The 20,574-nt window shown below is 43.4% G+C and overlaps 1 protein-coding gene across 1 annotated transcript in view; it reads left to right on the top strand.

Moving 5' to 3' along the window:
- The window catches only part of STARD4 (StAR related lipid transfer domain containing 4), a 128,872-nt gene that overhangs the window by 47,546 nt on the left and 60,752 nt on the right, over nt 1–20,574 (top strand). The window contains exon 3 of the mRNA XM_069625489.1: nt 10,893–10,942. Within this exon, the coding sequence (XP_069481590.1) occupies nt 10,893–10,942 (50 nt within the window). The remainder of the gene's footprint in view (nt 1–10,892; nt 10,943–20,574) is intronic.

Genomic DNA, 20,574 nt, shown 5'->3' with positions numbered 1-20,574 from the left:
ATACCTCCGGGGGCTTGTATTTCCCCTTGCCTTTACAATATCTTCATGGTGCCTTTCTTCTCTTTGTTGGATTAGGAGGACATCATGTTTACCAGTTACGCTGATGACACTCAGTGTGTCGTCCCTGTGACAGATATTCATTACAGGGACGAGGCTGTATTGAACAGAGTGTATATTGTTATTGAGAACTGGATGGTCGAGAACAACTTAGCCCTCAATAAGGGCACGACGGAACTCCTGATTGTGGGCTCCTAGTTGATTTGCTCCAAATTAGGTCCTCTGTGCACAAGTTTCCATCTTGGTGACGTCAAAATAACTCCCTTAAAGAAGGTAAAAACACTGGGCGTTGTTCTCGATCAACAACTCACCATGAAGGCCCATGTGGGGAGCATCATGTCATCAGCACTTTACTATATTAAACTCTTAGCTCACCTTAGGCCTTTCATTAGCCAGGCCAACACCGAGAGAGAATATAGCGAGAGCAATTATTGGTGCAAAAATCGATTATTGCTGCAGTCTGTTGGCCGGCATTAGCAAAACAGAGGTTATAGACTCCAGGTCATTCAGAATGGGGCTGTTAGAGCTGTGATGGGGCTTTCCCGCTGTGGCCATGTGTCTGCCACTAGAAGAGAGCTTCATTGGCTCCCGGTGGAGTCCCGGGTGCGTTATCGTCTTCTAGTTATCACCTTTAAGTGCACTCAGGGCACTATGCCTAGTTACTTGCAACACTTTATAAGTTGAGAAAACCCTAAGCAGATCCCTTAGATTCAGTTCCCAGAAACTCCTTTCTATTCCCAGATGTAGAACTAGAAAGGCTGAAAGGGGTGCATTCTACATTTCAGCACCTAAGGCTTGGAATGAGTTTCCCCTGGACCTCAGGTGTCAGCCCAACCTAGCTTCTTTTAAAAAGAAACTGAAAACTTGGCTGTTTACTTAAACCATGACGCTAAACCCCTCCTTTATCTCTGTTTCAACCTGCGCTCGCTTTTCATGTTTGTCAGTGCCCTAATACCCCCGGGTCCAAGGATTGCGCTATATACATTTTTAAAGTAAAGTAAGAAGGGTAGCAATCGGAGGAGGGTGTACGAGAGTGGAGGAGACAGCTGTACTAGAAGGAGGAGGGACCGAATTAGAGGATCTGGTAATATCAAGGAGTAGGAATGGAAAGTATTGGAAGAGAAGTGACATTTGGCAGTGGTGATGGATGGAGAACTATAGAATGTGTGTACCCTAGGAGGAGGTGGCAAGAGGCAAAGGGTAGTAGTGCCATCAGTGGAGGAGGGCTGACACCAACAAGGAGGTGAGGCGAGTTCGAGGAGATGATGTGGCAGCAAGAGCAGGAAAGTTCCAGTATGCCAGGTCGGCCCTAGGCAGAACCAGACAATGGGAGGAGGAATAGGACAGGGACAGGAAGGTTATAGTCAGCTTAGAATGGAAAGAGGAAAGGAGGTTGATGATCCATAGAGTGGTGGTGGGGACTTATAGCTCCAAATCAAGCTGTATCTATGCTGCTCGTAGAGGCACAACGACAGACTAAGAGGGAGCCACACGAAGCAGACTCTGGGTCACAGGAGGAATTCTAGTATGAGGTAGTCTTGGGTGGGAGACTTATGAATGCGCGGATCAATTAAATGATGACCTGGTCAACAAGGATTGAGAGACTTCTTTTGGAAATTAGTAATGCCTTTCCAATTTGTTAATTTTGATTTTTGTACTGGATCCACTTTACTTGCGTAAAATAACCCATAAATGAAATCTTCTGAGTTCATTGTCGAATGTCTTGTGAGTTTTATGTGACAGAACCAAAGAATGGAAAGCTGTTCGAAAACGGTATACGTCTCCCACGAAACACATTTAGAAATGTTATTGTCAGAAATGCTAAATGTCATGTTTAAAAAGTAGGATGGGGTCACACCAACCACTGAAACATGGGTAACATGGATTTGGGGGATAGTAGCGGCCCAGGCTAAAATTAGATTTCCAGACTGCCAGAGGCACCGCATGGCATGAATTCAGTGTTAATCCTGACCTCTTTACATTCCTGGAGGTCTTATTTAAGGAGCACTAGAAATGCAGGTAGCAGGTTAAATCAGAGCCAGAGCTCATAATCTAAAAGACATCAGCGCATGCCCATTCACTATATGCTCACTACAGCAGAGGCAAATAGCACAGATCTTTCAGAAAAATGTAGCCCACTTACTAGTTAACCTCATAAACCTCTCCAGACCTGCAATGGAGGAAAGAAAGCAATACATTGCTATGCAGCCAGAATGTCCCTGATAGAGTTCAGAAAAGATTGCCCCAATGATCAAGAATCCAAGCCGCCATTCTAAGGGACAACAATCGTCCCAATGACCATCAAGTACATGACAAGAAACATACTGCATTGCTAGTTGGATCCAGTCTAAATGGAACATCATATAAAAAGGAAAACTTCAAATTTCATTCAATATGCAATAGTGCCACGGTACATGGGCAGCATCATTAGAAGGTCAGAATAAAACAAATTAAAAATATATTGCAAAACGAATAGTTTTCTGTAAAACACAGAAGATTACTAGCTGCACTCAACATGAGAACAGACACCTATTTTTTTAATGTGCATTAGGGTCCGAGGAACAAACTAAGTAAAGTATGTACCTTGCAGCATGCAACAAGATCTGCAACCCCCAAAACAAACACACACACACACACACACACACACACACACACACACACACACACACACACACACACACACACACACACACACACACACACACACACACACACACACACACACACACACACACACACACACACACACACACACACACACACACACACACACACACACACACACACACACACACACACACACACACACACACACACACACACACACACACACACACACACACACACACACACACACACACACACACACACACACACACACACACACACACACACACACACACACACACACACACACACACACACACACACACACACCCTCCCCCCTCCCCAATACATCACCAAAAGTCAACCCGCTTCCACTTTGCTTTCTCTAAAATGTATATAGGTTAATCATTCGCAAAGTATTCTGCACACATTAGAAGCTTGTAAGAAAACATTTTTAAAAATGTGCATGCACTTAAAACCAAACCATGCAAACATATCTGCCAAAAACTCACATACAAATCATGCAAGAGTCTCTTACATAAATAAACAAATTGGTGAGAAAATGTTGATAATACTATCTGTAATGTCAAAGTTAAGGTTGAACCCACCATTAATACTTAATACTAAATATAATTTATGACGGGGCGGCGCGCCACAAAGAACCACACTGACTTCAAGCGTTAATTATCAGAATGGCCGGTTTCTTTTCATCTTCAGTTTGTTCAGAGCCTAAAGGGCTGGGAACTTTGGCGCTAGGGCGTGACCTTTCCTCTCTCAACTTCCCAGACCTGCGTCCCACCTCCCAGCCCCAGACGTCTCTACCGGGCTGTTAGTCACTATCAATCAGTAACACCTATCTGTTCTTCTAACTATAACTATAAGTGCTTTCCCTAAAATGCTGGTTATCCATCTCCCTAAGGAACTTCTAACTTTCCCTCTCCTATCATTGGTTAGTCTCTCCAGGAATAGGGAATGGTGCCTTCTTTCACACAGCGTCATGCTCACACCTTTCACAACCTTTCACTCCTGACCCTTTACTTTACTGAACCTTCCAACTGTTCTCCTCCCACCACGTCACTGTCTCTCCAATCTCACACTCTTCCTTTTCACCTCCACCCTTCGTTCTTACTTCCTTTCCCACTCCTGTTCTTACTACCACTTATATCTCCAACTACTCCTCTGTTCCTTCTTCTCCTTCTTGTCTCTCACTGTACTTCTCTGCCTCCTACTGTTCCTCTGATACTAACTCCTATTTCCCCACTCACTGTTGTTCCTCCCTCTACTAACACTACTACTGTTTCCACTCCACTATGACCACTACCTCTCTCTACTACCTTCTCAGTTACTGAAGGGATATGGTGCCCTGCACCCCTCTCTCACTACTTTAGACACCCAGGGATATGGTGTCCTGCGCTGGCCACTCCCACCACCTACCAACTCTTCTCCCAACCACTAGGACCTTCACCACTACTACTATCCCACTCCACCACTCCTACTCTAACTCTACTGCTTACACTCCTCTCTCTCACACAGATATTCTACAGACCTTCTCCTTAACAATAACCTCCACACTACAGTCGCGCTCACCTCCTCTGGTCTCATGGACATCATCCTCTGCCGTCGGTCCTCTCCCAACTGCAGCACACACCAAACAACTCCCAAGCACCGTCTTATATATCCCTGGATTGCCTACTTACCCTACTAATGGCTTACCTTGCTTTCAAGGGATGTGACAGGGGAGGGCTTGGGAGGTTACATAAGGGCTTTAAGGCACACCCCCTTTTCTACGCGGCTTTGCTGTATAAGGAAGTTTCTCTTGGTGAGCCGGCTCTTCTTCTTTTCTGGTCTTAGGTTTTTCTTATGAATATTATATGAATATGTATGTGTGAAATATATGGGTACTTCCCTTTCTTCTTTTTCGGGGGACCTGTTTTGAGGCGGAAAGGATTTACACAATATATAGAAAGAAAGACAGGTTACCCCAACCTCTTGCACTTACTCATTTCACAGTGACACACCGTACTGACCCAATTTTATATATATCATCAGGTATAAGAACAGAGCTTCTTTATATCCACAAAATGTACATTTATTTATTATCGAAAATATTTTTAGTTTTTTTACACCAAATTACATAAAATTCATTAGACAATTCATAAACCGCATAAGCTTAGTCTCAAATACCGCCCCTAGACAAAAAACACTTGTGTCCAGGGGTTAGTATCAGCAGTATATTTCATTTATACTGAACAGGTCCATCATTACAGAGCAGATGTTCAAAATGTGTTTTCTTAGAAATTATTCTTAAACAAGCATGAACCATATATAACACAATTAGTACATCTAGTAGAGTTTAGTTAAGATAGCATACTTTCATATACTCTAAACTCTCCTCTTTATGTCTTAATGATTTACTGATATACTTCTGTGTCGTGTTGTGGAAAAGAAACTATGAATGTCCCTATCAGAAAAAAGGAGTAGGACTAGTCAATTGATGATATCTAGTTGTGGTTTTTCTTGCAAGGATGTTATGCAGTGCGACGACAGGTCTTGCCATGGTTCCCTCCTGTCAGGTAGGGAGATGGTGGAAGAAGGTCTATCTACACATTATCTGACACCCATTCTTGTTGGGTTCAGCTCCCTCCCACCGCTGACAGGGCTGGTTCAACTGCCCTGTCACATAACTCCACCCTTTCTCCGAAGTCATCTTCTCTTTCTTCCGACTCTCCCTGTGGGCTAACTGTCTGTGGATAGTGTGACAAAAAATCAAATTTACATTAGCTTATTTTATTCCTACCTGATGTTGTTCCATAAATTAAAATGGCTGTACGGCCAAGAAATATCTCAACACACAGGAATTGGCGTCTTTATTGCGAGCCATCCACACAAGTGGAGCATGATCAGTTACCAATCGGAACTTCCTACAGATGAGATGATATCTCAGGCTATAGACAGCCCATTTTATGGCCAATGCTTCTAATTTGACAACAGAAAAGTTAATTTCTCTGAATCGTTGATTTCTTCTGGGTTTAAGCTTTTCCTCTTATAAAAATGATGTGTTTTTCCTCTCCATCTTCTAACTGCAACAATACTGCTCCTAAACCGTTGCGGGAGGCATCCGTCTGCAGAATAAATTCCTTCAAAAAGTCTGACATATTAATGACAGGCTGTGTACGTAGGGCTCGTTTAAGTTGCTTTCTTTGGTTGATCTCTTAACGGCCCAGTGAGTTCAAACATTTTGGGTATAAATCTGCAGTAATACCCAACTAGTTCCAGGAAGGCCCGTATGTCCGTCTTTGTGAGTGGTAATTTAGTTTGTTGTACTTGTTCAAACTTGGCTTGTTGGGGCAGGACTTTCCCATTTCCCACTTGGAAGCCTGGATAATGTACTGAGCTTCTGGCCAGATGACATTTACTGGGATTGGCTGTTAAGTGGGCTTTCCAGAGTTGTGTGCATACTGCATCAAGGTGTCTTAGGTTTTCATCCCAATTTGCACTATATATAACAATATTGTCAAGGTATGCTCTTCCATAATCTCGGCAAGGCTCCAGCCAGAACAAAGTCCATTAGGAATTGAAATGCGGGTGGCCCATAAAGTCCGAAGGGTAAAACAGCCTCCTCATCCAGGGGGACATGCCAATGACCTTTTGTAAGGTAGAGATAAAGGGGGCTGATCCCAAGCTTTCTACCAGTTCATCAATTCTTGGGATGGCGTATGCATCGAAATGGGAAATTTCATTGAGTCGGCGGATGTCAAAACAAAAACTCCATGTTTGATCCGGTTTGGAACAAGCACTCTAAATTACACTTAACTCTGGCATTTCTTTGGTTCTGCTTGTATGATCTGTTTCTGAGCTTCCGGCAGTCGATAGGGGTTAGGCAGACTGTGTATCTGATGGGTAATCCTCTGTACCCTCCCCTGCCTTGGTGAAAACACGTCTGAATATTTCTGAATCAATTGTACGAATTCCTGATGTTCCTTTATCCAAAGGCCAGTCGGGATGGTTACTCTGTGTATCTCTGTGGGTAATGGAGTTGTCTGTGTGTTGTTTGCATACAACAGCAGTAGCTGGGAATTACTGTTCTCATACCAAGCTTTGAATGTATTAATGTGGTATAATTCAGAAGCTTTGTGCCTATTGGCCTGTTGTACCTTATAGGTTGGTGGGTAAACCTTTTCCGTCAAGGTATAGGGTTCATGCCACAGTTCCAGCAACTTGTTTTGGGTGGTTGGTAACAAAACCATTACCCGGTCTCTGATCTGAAATGTTTGCAGTTTTGCACCTTGGTTGTAAGCTTGCTCTTGTCTTTCTTGGGCGGCCTGGAGATATGTTTTGACTCATTCTCGCACCTTTCCAATATACTCACGGGTGTTTCTGATGAGGTGATCACACCTATGTTCTCTTTGAGGACCTTCCCATTCTTCATGCAGGATATTGAGGACGTCTCGAGGATTCCAACCGTAGATTAGTTCAGATGGGGGAGAACCCAGTTGAGGATTGGGTAGTTTTCCTGACAGCAAATAAGGCCCAGGAAATAAGGTCATCCCAATTTCATCCATCTTAGTCGACTAAATTCTGAAGAATATGTTTCAAAGTTTGATTGAATCACTCAATCAATCTGTCCATCCGTGGATAGTATACAGATGTTTTCAGGGTTTTATCTTCATGAGTTCCGTCTTATGAGTTGGTTTTGACTGGTTCCTTGGTCTTTCAGGATTTCACTCGGGTAAAAAACGGGATGATTACCTTCAGAATTGCTTTAGTCGCATTGGCCCTCAGCGGAAAGGCCTGCGGTATCGAGTGGCATAGTCGACGATTACCAAGATGTATCACTGTCCTCATTTTGAATGTTCCAACGGACCGATCACATCCATGTCAATACGCTTAAAACGTACCGCAAGGTACCTATCAAGGGGTGTGATCAGGGAGGGATTGGGAGGTTACACAGGGCTTTAAACCCCACACCTTTTCTACACATTTTTGCTGTATTAGGAAGTTTCTCTTGATGAGCTGGCTCATCTTCTTTTCTGGTCTGTGGTTTTTCTTGCAAGGATGTTATACTGCTCGACGCCAGGTCCTGCCATGGTACCGTCCTGGCAGGTAGAGAGATGGTGGGAGGCAGCCTGTCTACACATTCTCTGGTACCCATGGTTGTCAGAACCTTAAATCACCCTCACAAATAACAAGTAAAGAAAATAAGATCAGCACAGATTTAGATATTTACAACATATACCAACAACATGTTGTGGGCCATCCCATGCAAAGAGATATTGAAAATCTGGCAAAAGTATATAAAAAATCACCCTGTTGTTAGTTGGGGAAACATTCGAAGAATGGGGATATTAAAACTATAGGGATGGGGAATGAAAAGTGAACTGTAGGAAGAGTGCTGAGAAGAAGGCTGTGATGAGGCTCAGAAGTAATTGGTTGCAAAATGGCACTTAGGCCTCATTGATGCAACACACAAAAGTTCAGCTTCCAATTACTCTGTAGGCCTCTCAGGGTTCCCTCCCCCAAGGTTAGGCCTCTCTGTTTCAAAATAAGTATTCAACGTCATTGTGTCTCTCAGGGTTCCCTTCCCCAACCCTAAGCCCCTTTGATTCAACATACAAATGTTCAGCTTCCTATAACTCTGTAGGCCTCTCAGGGTTCCCTTCCCCAAGCGTAGGCCCCTTTTATGCAACACAAATGTCCCACTTGTCAGGATGCTCCTTTTGTTAATCACAGTTCTTTCAGGGGCAGTATCAGAGACTTTCGAGAATGCCAAGGTCTTTGCTCCTCCTTAGCACAACCACTCGGATGAATAACCCGTTTTCTTTTCTTCTACAAGTCTCTTAACTTTTCTCTGTTGGGGTTTCCTGCATCCCTTTTCACACTTTCCATGCCTTTTATACATTCTTCCCACTTTACTGTGCAACTGTACACACTTGCACCTGTTTCTTGCAACTTCACAATTAGTTGGGCACACTTGCACCTTTCCCTTTTTGCTTTCGGGTGGGTTTCACCCCTTTCTTGCTTTCGGGTCGCTCACACCATCTCTTGCTTTCGGGTCGCTTGCACCTTTTCTTTGCTTCCAGGTAGCTTGCACCCTCTCCTTGCTTTCGGGTCCCTTGCATCCTTTACTTGCTTCTGAGTCACTTGCACCCTCTCCTTGCTTTCGGGTCGCTTGCACCACCTCCTTGCGTTTGGGTCGATTGCACCCTTTCCTTACCTTTGGGTTGCTTGCACCCTCTGAGTTCTTTTGCTTTACAAGTACCTTCTTTTCTTGTCTCCACTCCTCTAGAGCCTTTAACTTTTATAGTTCTTTTCTTCTTTTAACTCTGCGGCTTTAGTTAATAAAAATATAGGAATGCTAATAACTGATGGTACTTTGCCAGAAAAGTATTGAATCGCTGCAGAGATGTTTTGAGGTGTCCTTTTACATTTTTCACAGCCCTCTTGTGAAGTCCTGGTGCAATGCCTTTAATGGCCATCTTAGAAGTGCTCTTCTATCCTACTCAGGAATTCCTTCTGAAAGGTTCCTTTACTGTCCCCAAACAGTCATGCCTCCGAAGGGACGTACTGTCCTGCTTGCTTTATACATTGCTTCCTTTCTGTCTTCTTTCCTTTCTTAAAACCTGCAATAGGCTTTCCGTTAAACTGTCTTTACTTTCCTGCCACCTGCAACAACGTTTCAATTCTGTTCCAGCCACTGCACGCTACCGAGTTTCTCTCTTCCTTTTCTCATGAAACTCACTGGTAAGCGCAGTGCTGGCAAGCGGTCTTCCTCTAGTTGCTTGGGTCGAGGTCAGGGTCTCACCACCTGCCCCTCTGACACCCTTGAGACTGGCACACGTCCCAAGGGAACGAGTAGTTCCTTAAACACGACTGGCAGTTTGCAGTCAAGTACTTCCCACCGTCTCCTTGGAAACACGGCTCTCTAGCCGCGCTGCAGCCTATTTGGTATACCGGGCCAGCGTTTCAGCACTCTGTTCTTCTCCAGGTTCTCCCAGTCTTCTTCACTGCTTTCTTTAACATATGGCTGGCACTTTCTGATAGTCTCCACAGTGGAGCCCAAAACATGACATAATGAGCACCAAGTATGAATCCACCTTTAACTCTCTTGAGCAGGTGTGATGTGCCCACCCATGGCATCTGTTACCCCTTTTCCTAACATTTGACAGGTATGTTACATCCCTGCAGCCCTTCCAGAAATATCCCATAACGTACTTATGAGGTGCTATTTGGCAGTACCCAAAATAGGGAGGAATATATGGTTCGCCCAATCTTGATAAACATACCACACTTGGGTTTCTTGTGAAATTGAATACCTGAATGTTTTAAACATGTAGCGGGAGTGATGATGTATGATTCTCCATGCATGCCCTTCACCTCCGCTAAACAGTTTAAACCCCAATGACATCCCAAGCACTATAGAATGGCCCTGTGTCACTAATATGTTTGACGTTTTTTTTTAAGGTCGTAGACTTTAAAAATAGGAATTATTTTTCTGATCACATTACAGAACCTTTGCTCCACGAGCTTGGGCCCTCATTATCCATACATATAGGTGAGAAACCGGGGACCTTTGCAGGCCCCAATACCTCTAGTTCTCAATGAAACTGGACAGTTCTCTCAGCAGACATATGTCACTAACTCAGTAGGTCCAACAGACCAGTCACATGCATGTTTCCATTATGACCTTCCTGTGCAATACGTAACATTACTGTCATTTCAGTCCATTGAGTTAATCCCATGTTACAGCTTGAGGTCGAAACATGTCGGTTGTGCAGTGTTTTACTACCCCAGGCCAAAGGTGCGAGCTTCCACTAGTCCACCAGTCTTAATGGGAATAAAAGCCACCTGTAAGACATGATGCCCTGAATCATGGCCGTTCATGTGTGAGTGCAGTGAGTGCTGCCTAAAATACATTTTCTGTAAAGAAATATGAATACGCGTAGTAAATAGCCCCCAAAAATGACTGACGCGTGCATGAAAAAAATAAGACTTTCCTGTACTACTTTCCCCCCTGGTCTGGCCAAAGTGGAACCTGAACTTGTTTTGCTCACTTTTCCCATGTAGCAAGTCCCCATTGCAGCAGTAGCATAATAACGAAGAACTAAGTGAACTGTCATTTTTGAAAACATATTCCTACCTTTAAACAATGATACTGCTCACTTACAGTATAGATTGGGTTTTGCAGTTTGTGTAGAAAATCTATTTCAATCCCTATTGTCCTGTTTCAGAGCGATGTAACAGTTTGGAGGAAGCCTTCCGAAATATTTAGTGGCTATCTGTAAGTATACATTTTAAACTTTTTTTCAGTTAGATTTGTAAATTGCATCTTTTAACTTTCTGAATTGCGTGCTGATATGTATGACTGAATTATTATTATTATTATTTCTGCTGCCTTGCTTACAGTTGATGTGCTTATTGAAAGTCTTCTTAACTTTTAGAGTAGAGGTGATTGCATGTTACATTTACACTGTGGCAGATATCCATGACTTGTCTATACTACAGTTTGTCATTGTCATGCAGACATGTAAAGACAAGTGTACTTTACTCTTTTCACACACAATATCGTGTACGTGCAGACACGTTGGCAATATATTCTGCTTGGTTTGTTTATTTAGATGCCTCATGGTCACCAGCGACTTCTAATGTACATTCAGAAACATCTCACGATAGCATAATTTTATCACGGTGTAATGATTCTACTCCAGCCCATTGCACATTGTGATCTTTTTACACACCGCTAGACATGATGGACTTCATTCCCAGTGAACCATTTTGCGCGGTCAAGTTATGTCCTCTTTCTTCTCTCAGTTCCTCATGATGTGCCCGCCTTCGTCCCCACTTGCTTAGCAGGTCTGAACACCTTTATGAAATGCAGTCAAACACAGGCTCCCAAATGGCTGTCTAGTCATTCACAAATGTAAGAAACCAGGCCAAACCTTTCTGGTTCCATCAATGCTCCGTTTTCACTGTGACCGAGTGATTTAGCACATACTCCTCAACATCAAACATGAGACCATGCCTTGCCAATCCATGCCTACTAGAACTCTTGCATACTGGTAGTAAAGTGAAGTAAAGCCTTTTCTTGCCCCTACTATCCCCTCTAAACTGATGAACAAACTATCTCATTTGCCATACAGATTGTAAAATAAAAAAGGAAAATATTATCACAGCTACCTTCTGCTGGCCTTTCTCTCACATCCCAGTGTGTCTAGATAGGTGTGTCGTTTTGTACACACACCACCTTTTCCAAACTAAAAAGGTCAGCTTTCAAACCTAAGTCTTCAAGTATAAAAAGACTTGAGTCTACATAAACCTCTGTTTTTTCCTATCATATTTTACTATAATGTTGTTGATGGGTGGCAGGGGACAGAGTTCCCTTGCCTTACACGTATTAATTATGACTAAGCAAAGGGCTAATTCTAAGTTATCACCAGCTCAGTCGTACCAATAATCTGCTAGGAGTACATCAATCCCAGCCTCTGTTATGGAAACAAATGCCCTTATTAACGAGATTGAGGACTTCGTAAAGGACATCAGGGAAACCCCTACTGCTCTAATGACCAAGGCCGTATTAGGGACAATGCAGCACCCCAACACGAGCATACTTGACAGTGCTCTATGCTTAGGTTGCATACTCATATAGATGAACTTGCCTGCTTTGAGATGCCCGGGAATCCCCACCAAGCAGGGCCTCAATCACACAACGCCTGTATAAGTGTATGCCCCTAGAATCCAATCAGTTGCTACCATGGTGGACAAAACATTGAAGGACAAAAACACTAAGCAACAAATGTGTTCCAATTGCAAATATGTTTGATCCCCTCTCTGTTAAGGATAATTATAAGGATTCAATGTTATTAGCCCTCAACAACCCACTTCCCCTATCATTTAATTTGGCAAACTGATTAAAAATCCCCGCTCCAGTTTTATGTCCGTCAGCTTATTTTTAAGTTAACCATAGATGTAAGCAAAGGTTTGAAATATGAGATCCCAGGTGCCAGGGGTGATGCTAGGGATCTGATCCCTGCAACCATGGCTCTCCATATGTGTTGGACTACAATGCCCATCAGTCCAGTCAGCATATTCAGTGGTATGGGATCATGGGATTTATAGGCCAAAACATCTGGAGAGCCACAGGTTGATCTGGAGTGGCAAAGGTTGCAGACCCCTGTTCCCTGGGCTAGTGTTCTTATCACTACTGCTACCCCTAAGAGCGAAGTCCATCAATACGCTAGGACTCTGATCACTTCTGACAACTGTCAGGTAACTACAACGAAGGATAATATCAAGTGTTCATAGGGTAATTGTGCTTCAGGAGTAACTCCACCTCATGAGCAATCAACGCTTAATCCGCATCTTTTGGCAGTTATCACGAAACAGGCGAGCCAGAAACTGCATCCCCCAAGAATGGTAAACCACTTTGCACTTCTCTAAAACTCTCAGTTTTGATGGGTGGGTGTAGAGAGATCAACCCTTTTCAAAAACCCTCCTTTACACCCTTCTAAGAAGGTAATATGGTATTCGTGCATGGAGTAGTGAAGTTGCCACAGGACACATGAGGGGCAGGATGAATTGGTGAACAAATGCCCGCATTGGATTAGCTGGGTAAAGGGTTGTCCGTTAATCATTTTGATGTTTTTAAACTGACACTAGCAAATGGCTAATCAGCAAAGGGATTTGTATTTATTTTATTTATTTATTGGTCACTTATTAGGCGCTTTTACAATTAGCAAAACTGTTTCAACGTGCCCACAGGGCAAACATGGTGGGGACAGGGGAACGTAGACAATGAATTACAGCAAGGAAAATAATTGCATTAATAGTACAAATAAATATTGAGAATAAAGGGAAGGGGAGACAAAACCTACTATGCCTTGTGAGTGTTCAAAATGTGCAAGTGCAGATGGGCGGGGTGAGGGATAAGGTGCTTTGTGCTCATGGAGAAGTGCTCAGGGTAAGTGCTGAGGAGAAGAATTTAAGTGCCACCATCGATGAGTGGGTGAGCCACGTACGTGCAGTTGACAGTGCAGTAGAAAGACAGCAGCTGGGATGAAATAAGTGGGGGGTCAAGGCCCCAAGGACACATAAGGGCCATGCACATCAGTCACGCTGCTGTAAGATTGGCAGGGAAGAGAGGAGGAGAAGGAGGAGGTAAAGAGAAAGGTCTTGAGGCTTTTTCAGAACTTAAGGCGGTCTTGCTCAAGACACAGAGGGAGAGGGAGGCTTTTCCACACGAGGGAGCCAGACGAGGAAAGTGATCGCCCACCAGCTCTCTGTTTGGAAAAGCGCTTAACACGCAGGGAGTTGGTGCCGGAGGAACAGAGGAGTCTAGAAGGAGAGTATTTGGTCAGGAAGCCTTTTGTATGATACAGAGGGATTTGAATTTAATCCCTGCTGAGACTGGGAGCCAGTGAAGGCTTTGTAGTGCAGGAGAGATGCAGTGCCTGGGCTTGAGGCCAAGGATAAGTCTCGCTGTAATATTCTGGGTAAACTGGAGTGGTCAAAGCGTGGAGGAAGGAAGATTGAGGAGGAGGCTATTGCAGTGGTCTAGCCTGTGGAGAACCAGAGCATGGGTAACATTGAGACTCTTGGGGAAGGTGAGGAAGGATAGAGTCCCTTTGAGGAGGAAGCGCTGAAAGTGGAACTTCTTGATAATGTCCTGAAAATGAGGGCTGAAGGAGAGAGAGGAGTCGAAGATGACTCTGAGTTTTCTAACTCAGTGGAGGGGATGGGGGGGCATGGAGGAAGGCCAGAGTGCAGGGAAGAAATATGGTGCAGGAGACCCAATACAGAGAATCTCTGTTTTGCTGGCATTGCGGCATAGGTCATTGCCAGTGCACCAGGCCTGAATGGACGTTCTTCCTAGAACTTGGATGACTGCCACCTTACGGCTCTACCATACATGTGTTTACCACACCAGTCATATTTGATCTATCCTCTGCTCCTGCTAATTCCCCACCTATTTCTTTATTGCTGGACAGCAATCTCATTATTTTGGATTGCTATCAGGCTCCTTCACTATATATATATATGTTTGGGAGGAGCAAGGGCTTGCTGCAACTAAGATACAATTAGCTTCTAAATGCCCTAATCTGGTCACATGGAATCAAGAGGGTCTCAGAAGTAGATTATAGGATGGGGACTGGCAAGACGTTGGTGCTCAGAACCACATATTATGTTTCCAGGAAATCTGGACTGAGGAAGTTTTCTAAATGAATTCATGTTTCCTATGTTATCCCAGCTTCAAAAATGCAAGAAGCTGCCAGATTGGCAGCCTACTTGTTTAGGCATCAACTGACCTCAATGCTAAAATTACCGACAAGAACACATGCTTTGTGTATTTTCAATAACTTATTATCAAATTGCAGTCAGACAAGACCATTCATTTAGTTAATCTTCACTTTCAACCTGACTACTATTGGACTGTCTTTATCCATTAGCTAAACATGTGGCTATTAGATTTTATTCTGCACATTTGCGTGTAGCCAGTGATCTGTTTAGTGGTTACATTTGCTCTTGCTATACATATATGGCTAATAATAAATCTACTCTTATAATAACATTTAATTAATATCTCTAGTTGTTTGTATTTGGAGGATTTTATAGCTTCCCAGGAGTTCAAAAGTAACCTCAACCCCTTAATATTCCACACACAGATTCTTTACGATCATATAGAGGATGGCACTCCAGCTTGCATTTTGTTGACAGTCTCTAGTAATCCTCCCTGTATACTTTGGTCCTGTTTAGATCAGAGAATACCTTCCATGTTATATGAGGATCTCCTTCCATTCCTAGAACCTGTTTTACACGTGTCACATTCATAACATTATTGGTTTTTACGAGCAACTACTTAAAAGGGTTAGCCCAAAGTTGTCGAACTCCAGCCCTCGAGGGCCAGAATCCTGCTAGGTTTTCAGGGTATCCCTCATTAATAGTCTTGAGGTGAAATGTGCATACATTTAAAATAATTTAATGCAAATTTATCTCATGAATGTTAATGAGGGGTTTCCTGAAAACCTGACATGTTTCCTGCAATCAAAGCCTGGAGTTGGACAACCCTGTGTTGTTAGCCCATTACTGCCTATATGCAGTTGCCTAAAAATTGGGGAGGAATGTATTCTTTGGTGATCATACATGTTCCTGCATTGGTGATTCCCCAAAATGATTTCCATACTGACAGCTTTGCGAAAGAATTGATGCGCACCAGAGAAAGAAGAGATTGCACAGCCTCACACAAAAAAAGGGAGAACAATTTTTCAGCAAAATCAATAGAAGCCTATAATGACATTCCAGTTGAACATACATTGTTTAGTAGAACATCAGTTATATTTACAGCTATATTCATGCCAGGAATTTAGACTGCAGTAAACGCCAAGTAGTTACAAATCCCTATGTGGAAGCTGCTACAAACAATTCATATGACAATTAAAGGATTTAATGCGATCAGAGAATAACTGAGGGCCATCAGACTAATGACCCTCCAGAACAGATATGTACTGGACTTAATTATAGTAATGGAAGGAGGCGTGTGCGCTAAGATCAGGCCTTCTTGCTGTACATTCACACCTGCCAATGATGGAGAAAATGGAACCCTGACAGAATCAATAACTATGCTGTCGACCATGTACACGAAGATGGTGGAAGAAGTAGACAAGACTGAAGATAAAGGGCCTCATTACAACCCTGGCGTTGGACCATGGTGCTAATAGCACCATGGTCAATGCCAGATTCCGCCATGGTGGATGGCGGATTTACCGCCCAATTCCAAGGTTGGCGGGGCGGTAAATCCCCATTCACCATGGCCCCTTCCCCATTCCCATTTTTGGCCCATAGGGCTCAATGGGAATGGGGAAGGCGCTAATTACGGCACCGTAAATTACGGTGCGGTAATTAGCACCAAGGTCCCTTAGCGGGTTGGACTTTAACGCCTGCAAAAAGCAGGCCTTAAAGTATGAATCTGGCGTTAAGGGTTTAACGGCGCCGCAGCCTTTTACGGCGCAGTTAACCCCTTAGCGCCAAGGTTTTAATGAGGCCCAAAGAATGGTTTTCATCCCTGTTTTCATGGGTTCTAAACTGGTTGGCAAATGCCTTCAAACTACTTGAAGCAATACTAGTGTTAGTGCTGCTGGGATTCTATCTTATAAGAATATTCATTGGACAATGCAAGAAGACAGCAAAGAAAGAAATTGGGATGAAGATAATGATTGATGTAAATGCTATGACTCATGAGCACACACAGACCGAAAACACCACCGGCGAGCACCTGAAGGAAAGTCCTCTGGCACCCAAACGAACAAAGTTCTGTTACCCTAAGGATCATAAGAACTATGTAGGGCGTTGGGTGTTCTGTCAACCAACTTGAGAGTGCTGCCATATGACCTGGAGTGTGGATTAACTCAAAAAGAATGCAGGTGACCTGAGGGGGGTGACTAAGATGTGGTTCCCGAAGAAGTCATTCTGTCGAAGATGAATGAAGAGAATTGGGGAAGAGGAGGTGGTCGAGGACTTGACCAGAGGGGGGCAATGTAGACTAGCAGACGTGTACGTCACTGATAGACCCAGCCCCTTCACCTCCATCCTACTGGCCGAACAGTAGGAAGACACTGCGTATGACACCAGGTATCATTACAATACTGCATCAAGTTTATGAGAGACGTCATGCACTCAGACATCCTTACCGAGTGTACCCCCGAACTGAAGTGGTAGCAGGAGATTTGCAGACATCACTAAATATCAAAGAGATCTAAAGAAATTCTGACAGGTGCACAGTTATGTGGTTGTATACGAATTGACCGAGTTACAATTGTCCGAATGACAATTGACCTTTTGCACAATTGACCGAATTTTAAAGGTCAATTAGTACATATATGTGGGGGGAAACCCCCCACAACCCCCCACCCAATCCAAAACCCTGCGCAACCCCCCATCCAAACCCCTTGTATTATTTATAATACGAAACAACCCACTATATATATATATATATATATATATATATATATATATATATATATATATATATAAAAAAAATAAAAGGTAAATTGTGCAAAAGATCAATTAGGACCAATAAAATTCGACCAATTAGGTCATTCGGTCAATTGTATTTGGTCAATTTGGTTAATACCAAGTTATGTCATGAGGAAAAGATACAATGACACACCAAAATGATATAGGAATACTTACAGAATAAAGATAACTGAAGAAGCAAAGTAACATACATACAAGTGAGAAGAAATCATATATACAAAGAAGATAAGTAACTAGATGAGTAATACATATATATATATATATATATATATATATATATATATACACAGACACGCAAGTTAGATGAGTTTTATAGAAACTTGCTGCAGTATAAAATATAACACGGATAAAGCGGCCATGTTGAGAAAATTGACATCGGCTCTCAATGATAGTAAACAAAGAGCTTGAAGGAGAGAGACCAGGGCTGCAGAACTAACAGAAGCTGGAAATATAAATGTGTGCATGAAAAAAGAATAGCTGTTGTCCAAAGATCAAGGATTCCACAGCAAGAAGTAACTGGAAGGTACCAAGGGAGTTAACGAGGATAAGCAATTTGTGCATGCCATATTTCTCTTAGATTAAGTAAATGAGCAAACATTTGCGAGTGCCAAGTATTGACAATAAAAGATGCAGAAAAGCATATGTGAGACAGAGCAACCAAGTATCTAGGGGCCAAAGAGAGTAATGACACAATTGAATCAAATAGCAATAAATGAGAGGCGAAATGGACCAAATGAGGGTCTCTTCACATGTGGTACAAGGCCTAGTCATAAAGCCCTGGCCGGAGATAACGATGTACCTTAACTCTCCTGTAAGTTCAAGAGAAGAGAACATCCAGCAAGGTCAAGTACAAAGCAGAAGCCTTGGTTGAAGGCTTGGCTGATGAGAAATGGTAGACTAATTGGACAAGTGGTCAGTAGTCTGACATTGTTCTCTGCACCTGAGTTTCGTTTTGCTTACGTGCTGCTAGTGATCTGAGTGTCCAAGGTTGGGAGAGGATGCCAACCTATCATGAGGGCCTATGCAATGATGAGCATGCAATGTTGTGTGGGCCAATACGCTACTGTTATGCTGCTATAATCAGCATTATACGTAGTTAGAGGGAAATTCAAGGCTTCCCTGCCAGAGAAGGGGCATCCAATAATATTACTAACACTTATAGACCATATAAGTAGATATAGTCCCCTAACCAAGCCCTCTTTCTGATAGGTTTTATTATTTGCCACATAGGATGACGTCATAGCTGATGTACATCGAGGTATAAAACCTTTGCATACCTGAAATATAACCGAGAGCGTGCGGACTGTGATTCATTGTTCGCCAGATTTCTGTACTTTATTGAGGTAATAATAAAGTAGTACTTTGCCATATTCTTTTAGTCTGTCGGTTATTTGGGTCCAAGATTATTTGTTACGTTTTTTACATTCTGTGCTTAGACACGCCCAACAAATGCTACTGCACATGAGCATATGATACCTTTGCAACGCACCACAGTTTGATGGCTCCTTGACACGCCGGCCTGGGTGCGCAGTACCGGGAGGTCTCTGTTTCAAACCGTGGCTCTGGCCTTTATTTGGAGCCCTTAGCAATCCCAGATCCCCAATATGGTCAAGCACAAACTGAAGAACTGTGAATATTTCTGTGGTCGCTAAGCCTGCACCACCGGATGCTGCATTGACGGACAAAGACACCCTTCCTGCCACTCTACCCTTAGTGGATGTGATGAGCGCCATTGCAGACTCTAGGAAATCTATGGAGGGGAAAGTTGACGCCTCAGCTCTGACATCTCACTGCTTTGCCATGATCTACACAAGATTGTATCCAGAATGGGTGAGGCGAACTCTGAAGATGCTCTTCGATCAATGGAACGTCGTCTGTCCACAGTCACTCAGATGATGAAGGCCATCGAGGACAGAGTCGAAGATCGTGAGCGACACTCACGTAGAAATATTCTATGTATCCTGGGCCTTCCCGAAAAACCTGAGGCTCCCAGTTTGGAACCTTTCCTAGAAAGTTGGTATAATTCAGGCATTCTCAGAGCCCCAGGGTGCGTGGGTGGACACGCACCTGGGGAAGGACCCCGAGTGGAGCAGGCAAGGGGGTGCTCCTTTGGACATATGCGACTGACCACGACCCGCTGAAATACCAAGGTCTCAATCACATGTGGCCAACTACCCAACGGGTGCCTCACAGTCATCGTGGAACACAGGGTGAGCTTCATTGAACTATGGAAACATACTGTCCTTACGGTAGCAGAGTGGACAGGCCGTGGCTATTTCTCATCGGTATGGGGTTGAACTGGACAAACTGGCCATAACAGGGACACCCCCCCCCCCTTTTGTCTTCTTTCTCTCGTTTCTTTCTCTGATCTTTTTTCTTCCTTCTGATCTTGAGCGTGAAACCTTTTGGACACTGCACCTTTTCTTTTCTTGTTAGTGTGGTGACTATTTTGTCACATGTTGGGGAAACATGTACTTCGAGTTGGGATGAATTATGGGGTGGGGGAAGTTGGGAAGTTGGTGATTGAATGTTTGTCCGTGCCACACACGCTAATGGCACACAGATAAAGTTGCTGTAGACGGCACTTGGGCTGTATTTGGGGCATAAACGTAAATCAGGCACACCTCCCTCTATGACATCTGAATGGGCTGGCTGGCATGAGTAGGAAACTAAAGTTGTTGTCATGGAACGTGAATGACGTGAGTTCCTTGCTTAACAGGGGCCTGCTTCTCCAATTCCTTAATAGATAATCCCCGGACGTGTCCCTTTTACTTGAAACACATTTAGCAGGCACAGACTGCAATTTATTAAAGCAGATAACCTACAGGGGTGTGACACATGGATGCTTTTTCAGGGGCTACCGTGGGGTGTTGATACTTACTAATA

Source organism: Ambystoma mexicanum, chromosome 6p (genome assembly GCF_040938575.1).
Source record: "Ambystoma mexicanum isolate Mex_15411 chromosome 6p, UKY_AmexF1_1, whole genome shotgun sequence".
NCBI lineage: Eukaryota > Metazoa > Chordata > Amphibia > Caudata > Ambystomatidae > Ambystoma > Ambystoma mexicanum.
The sequence above is the reverse complement of the archived record's forward strand: the minus strand, read 5'-3'. Positions and strand labels throughout refer to the sequence as shown.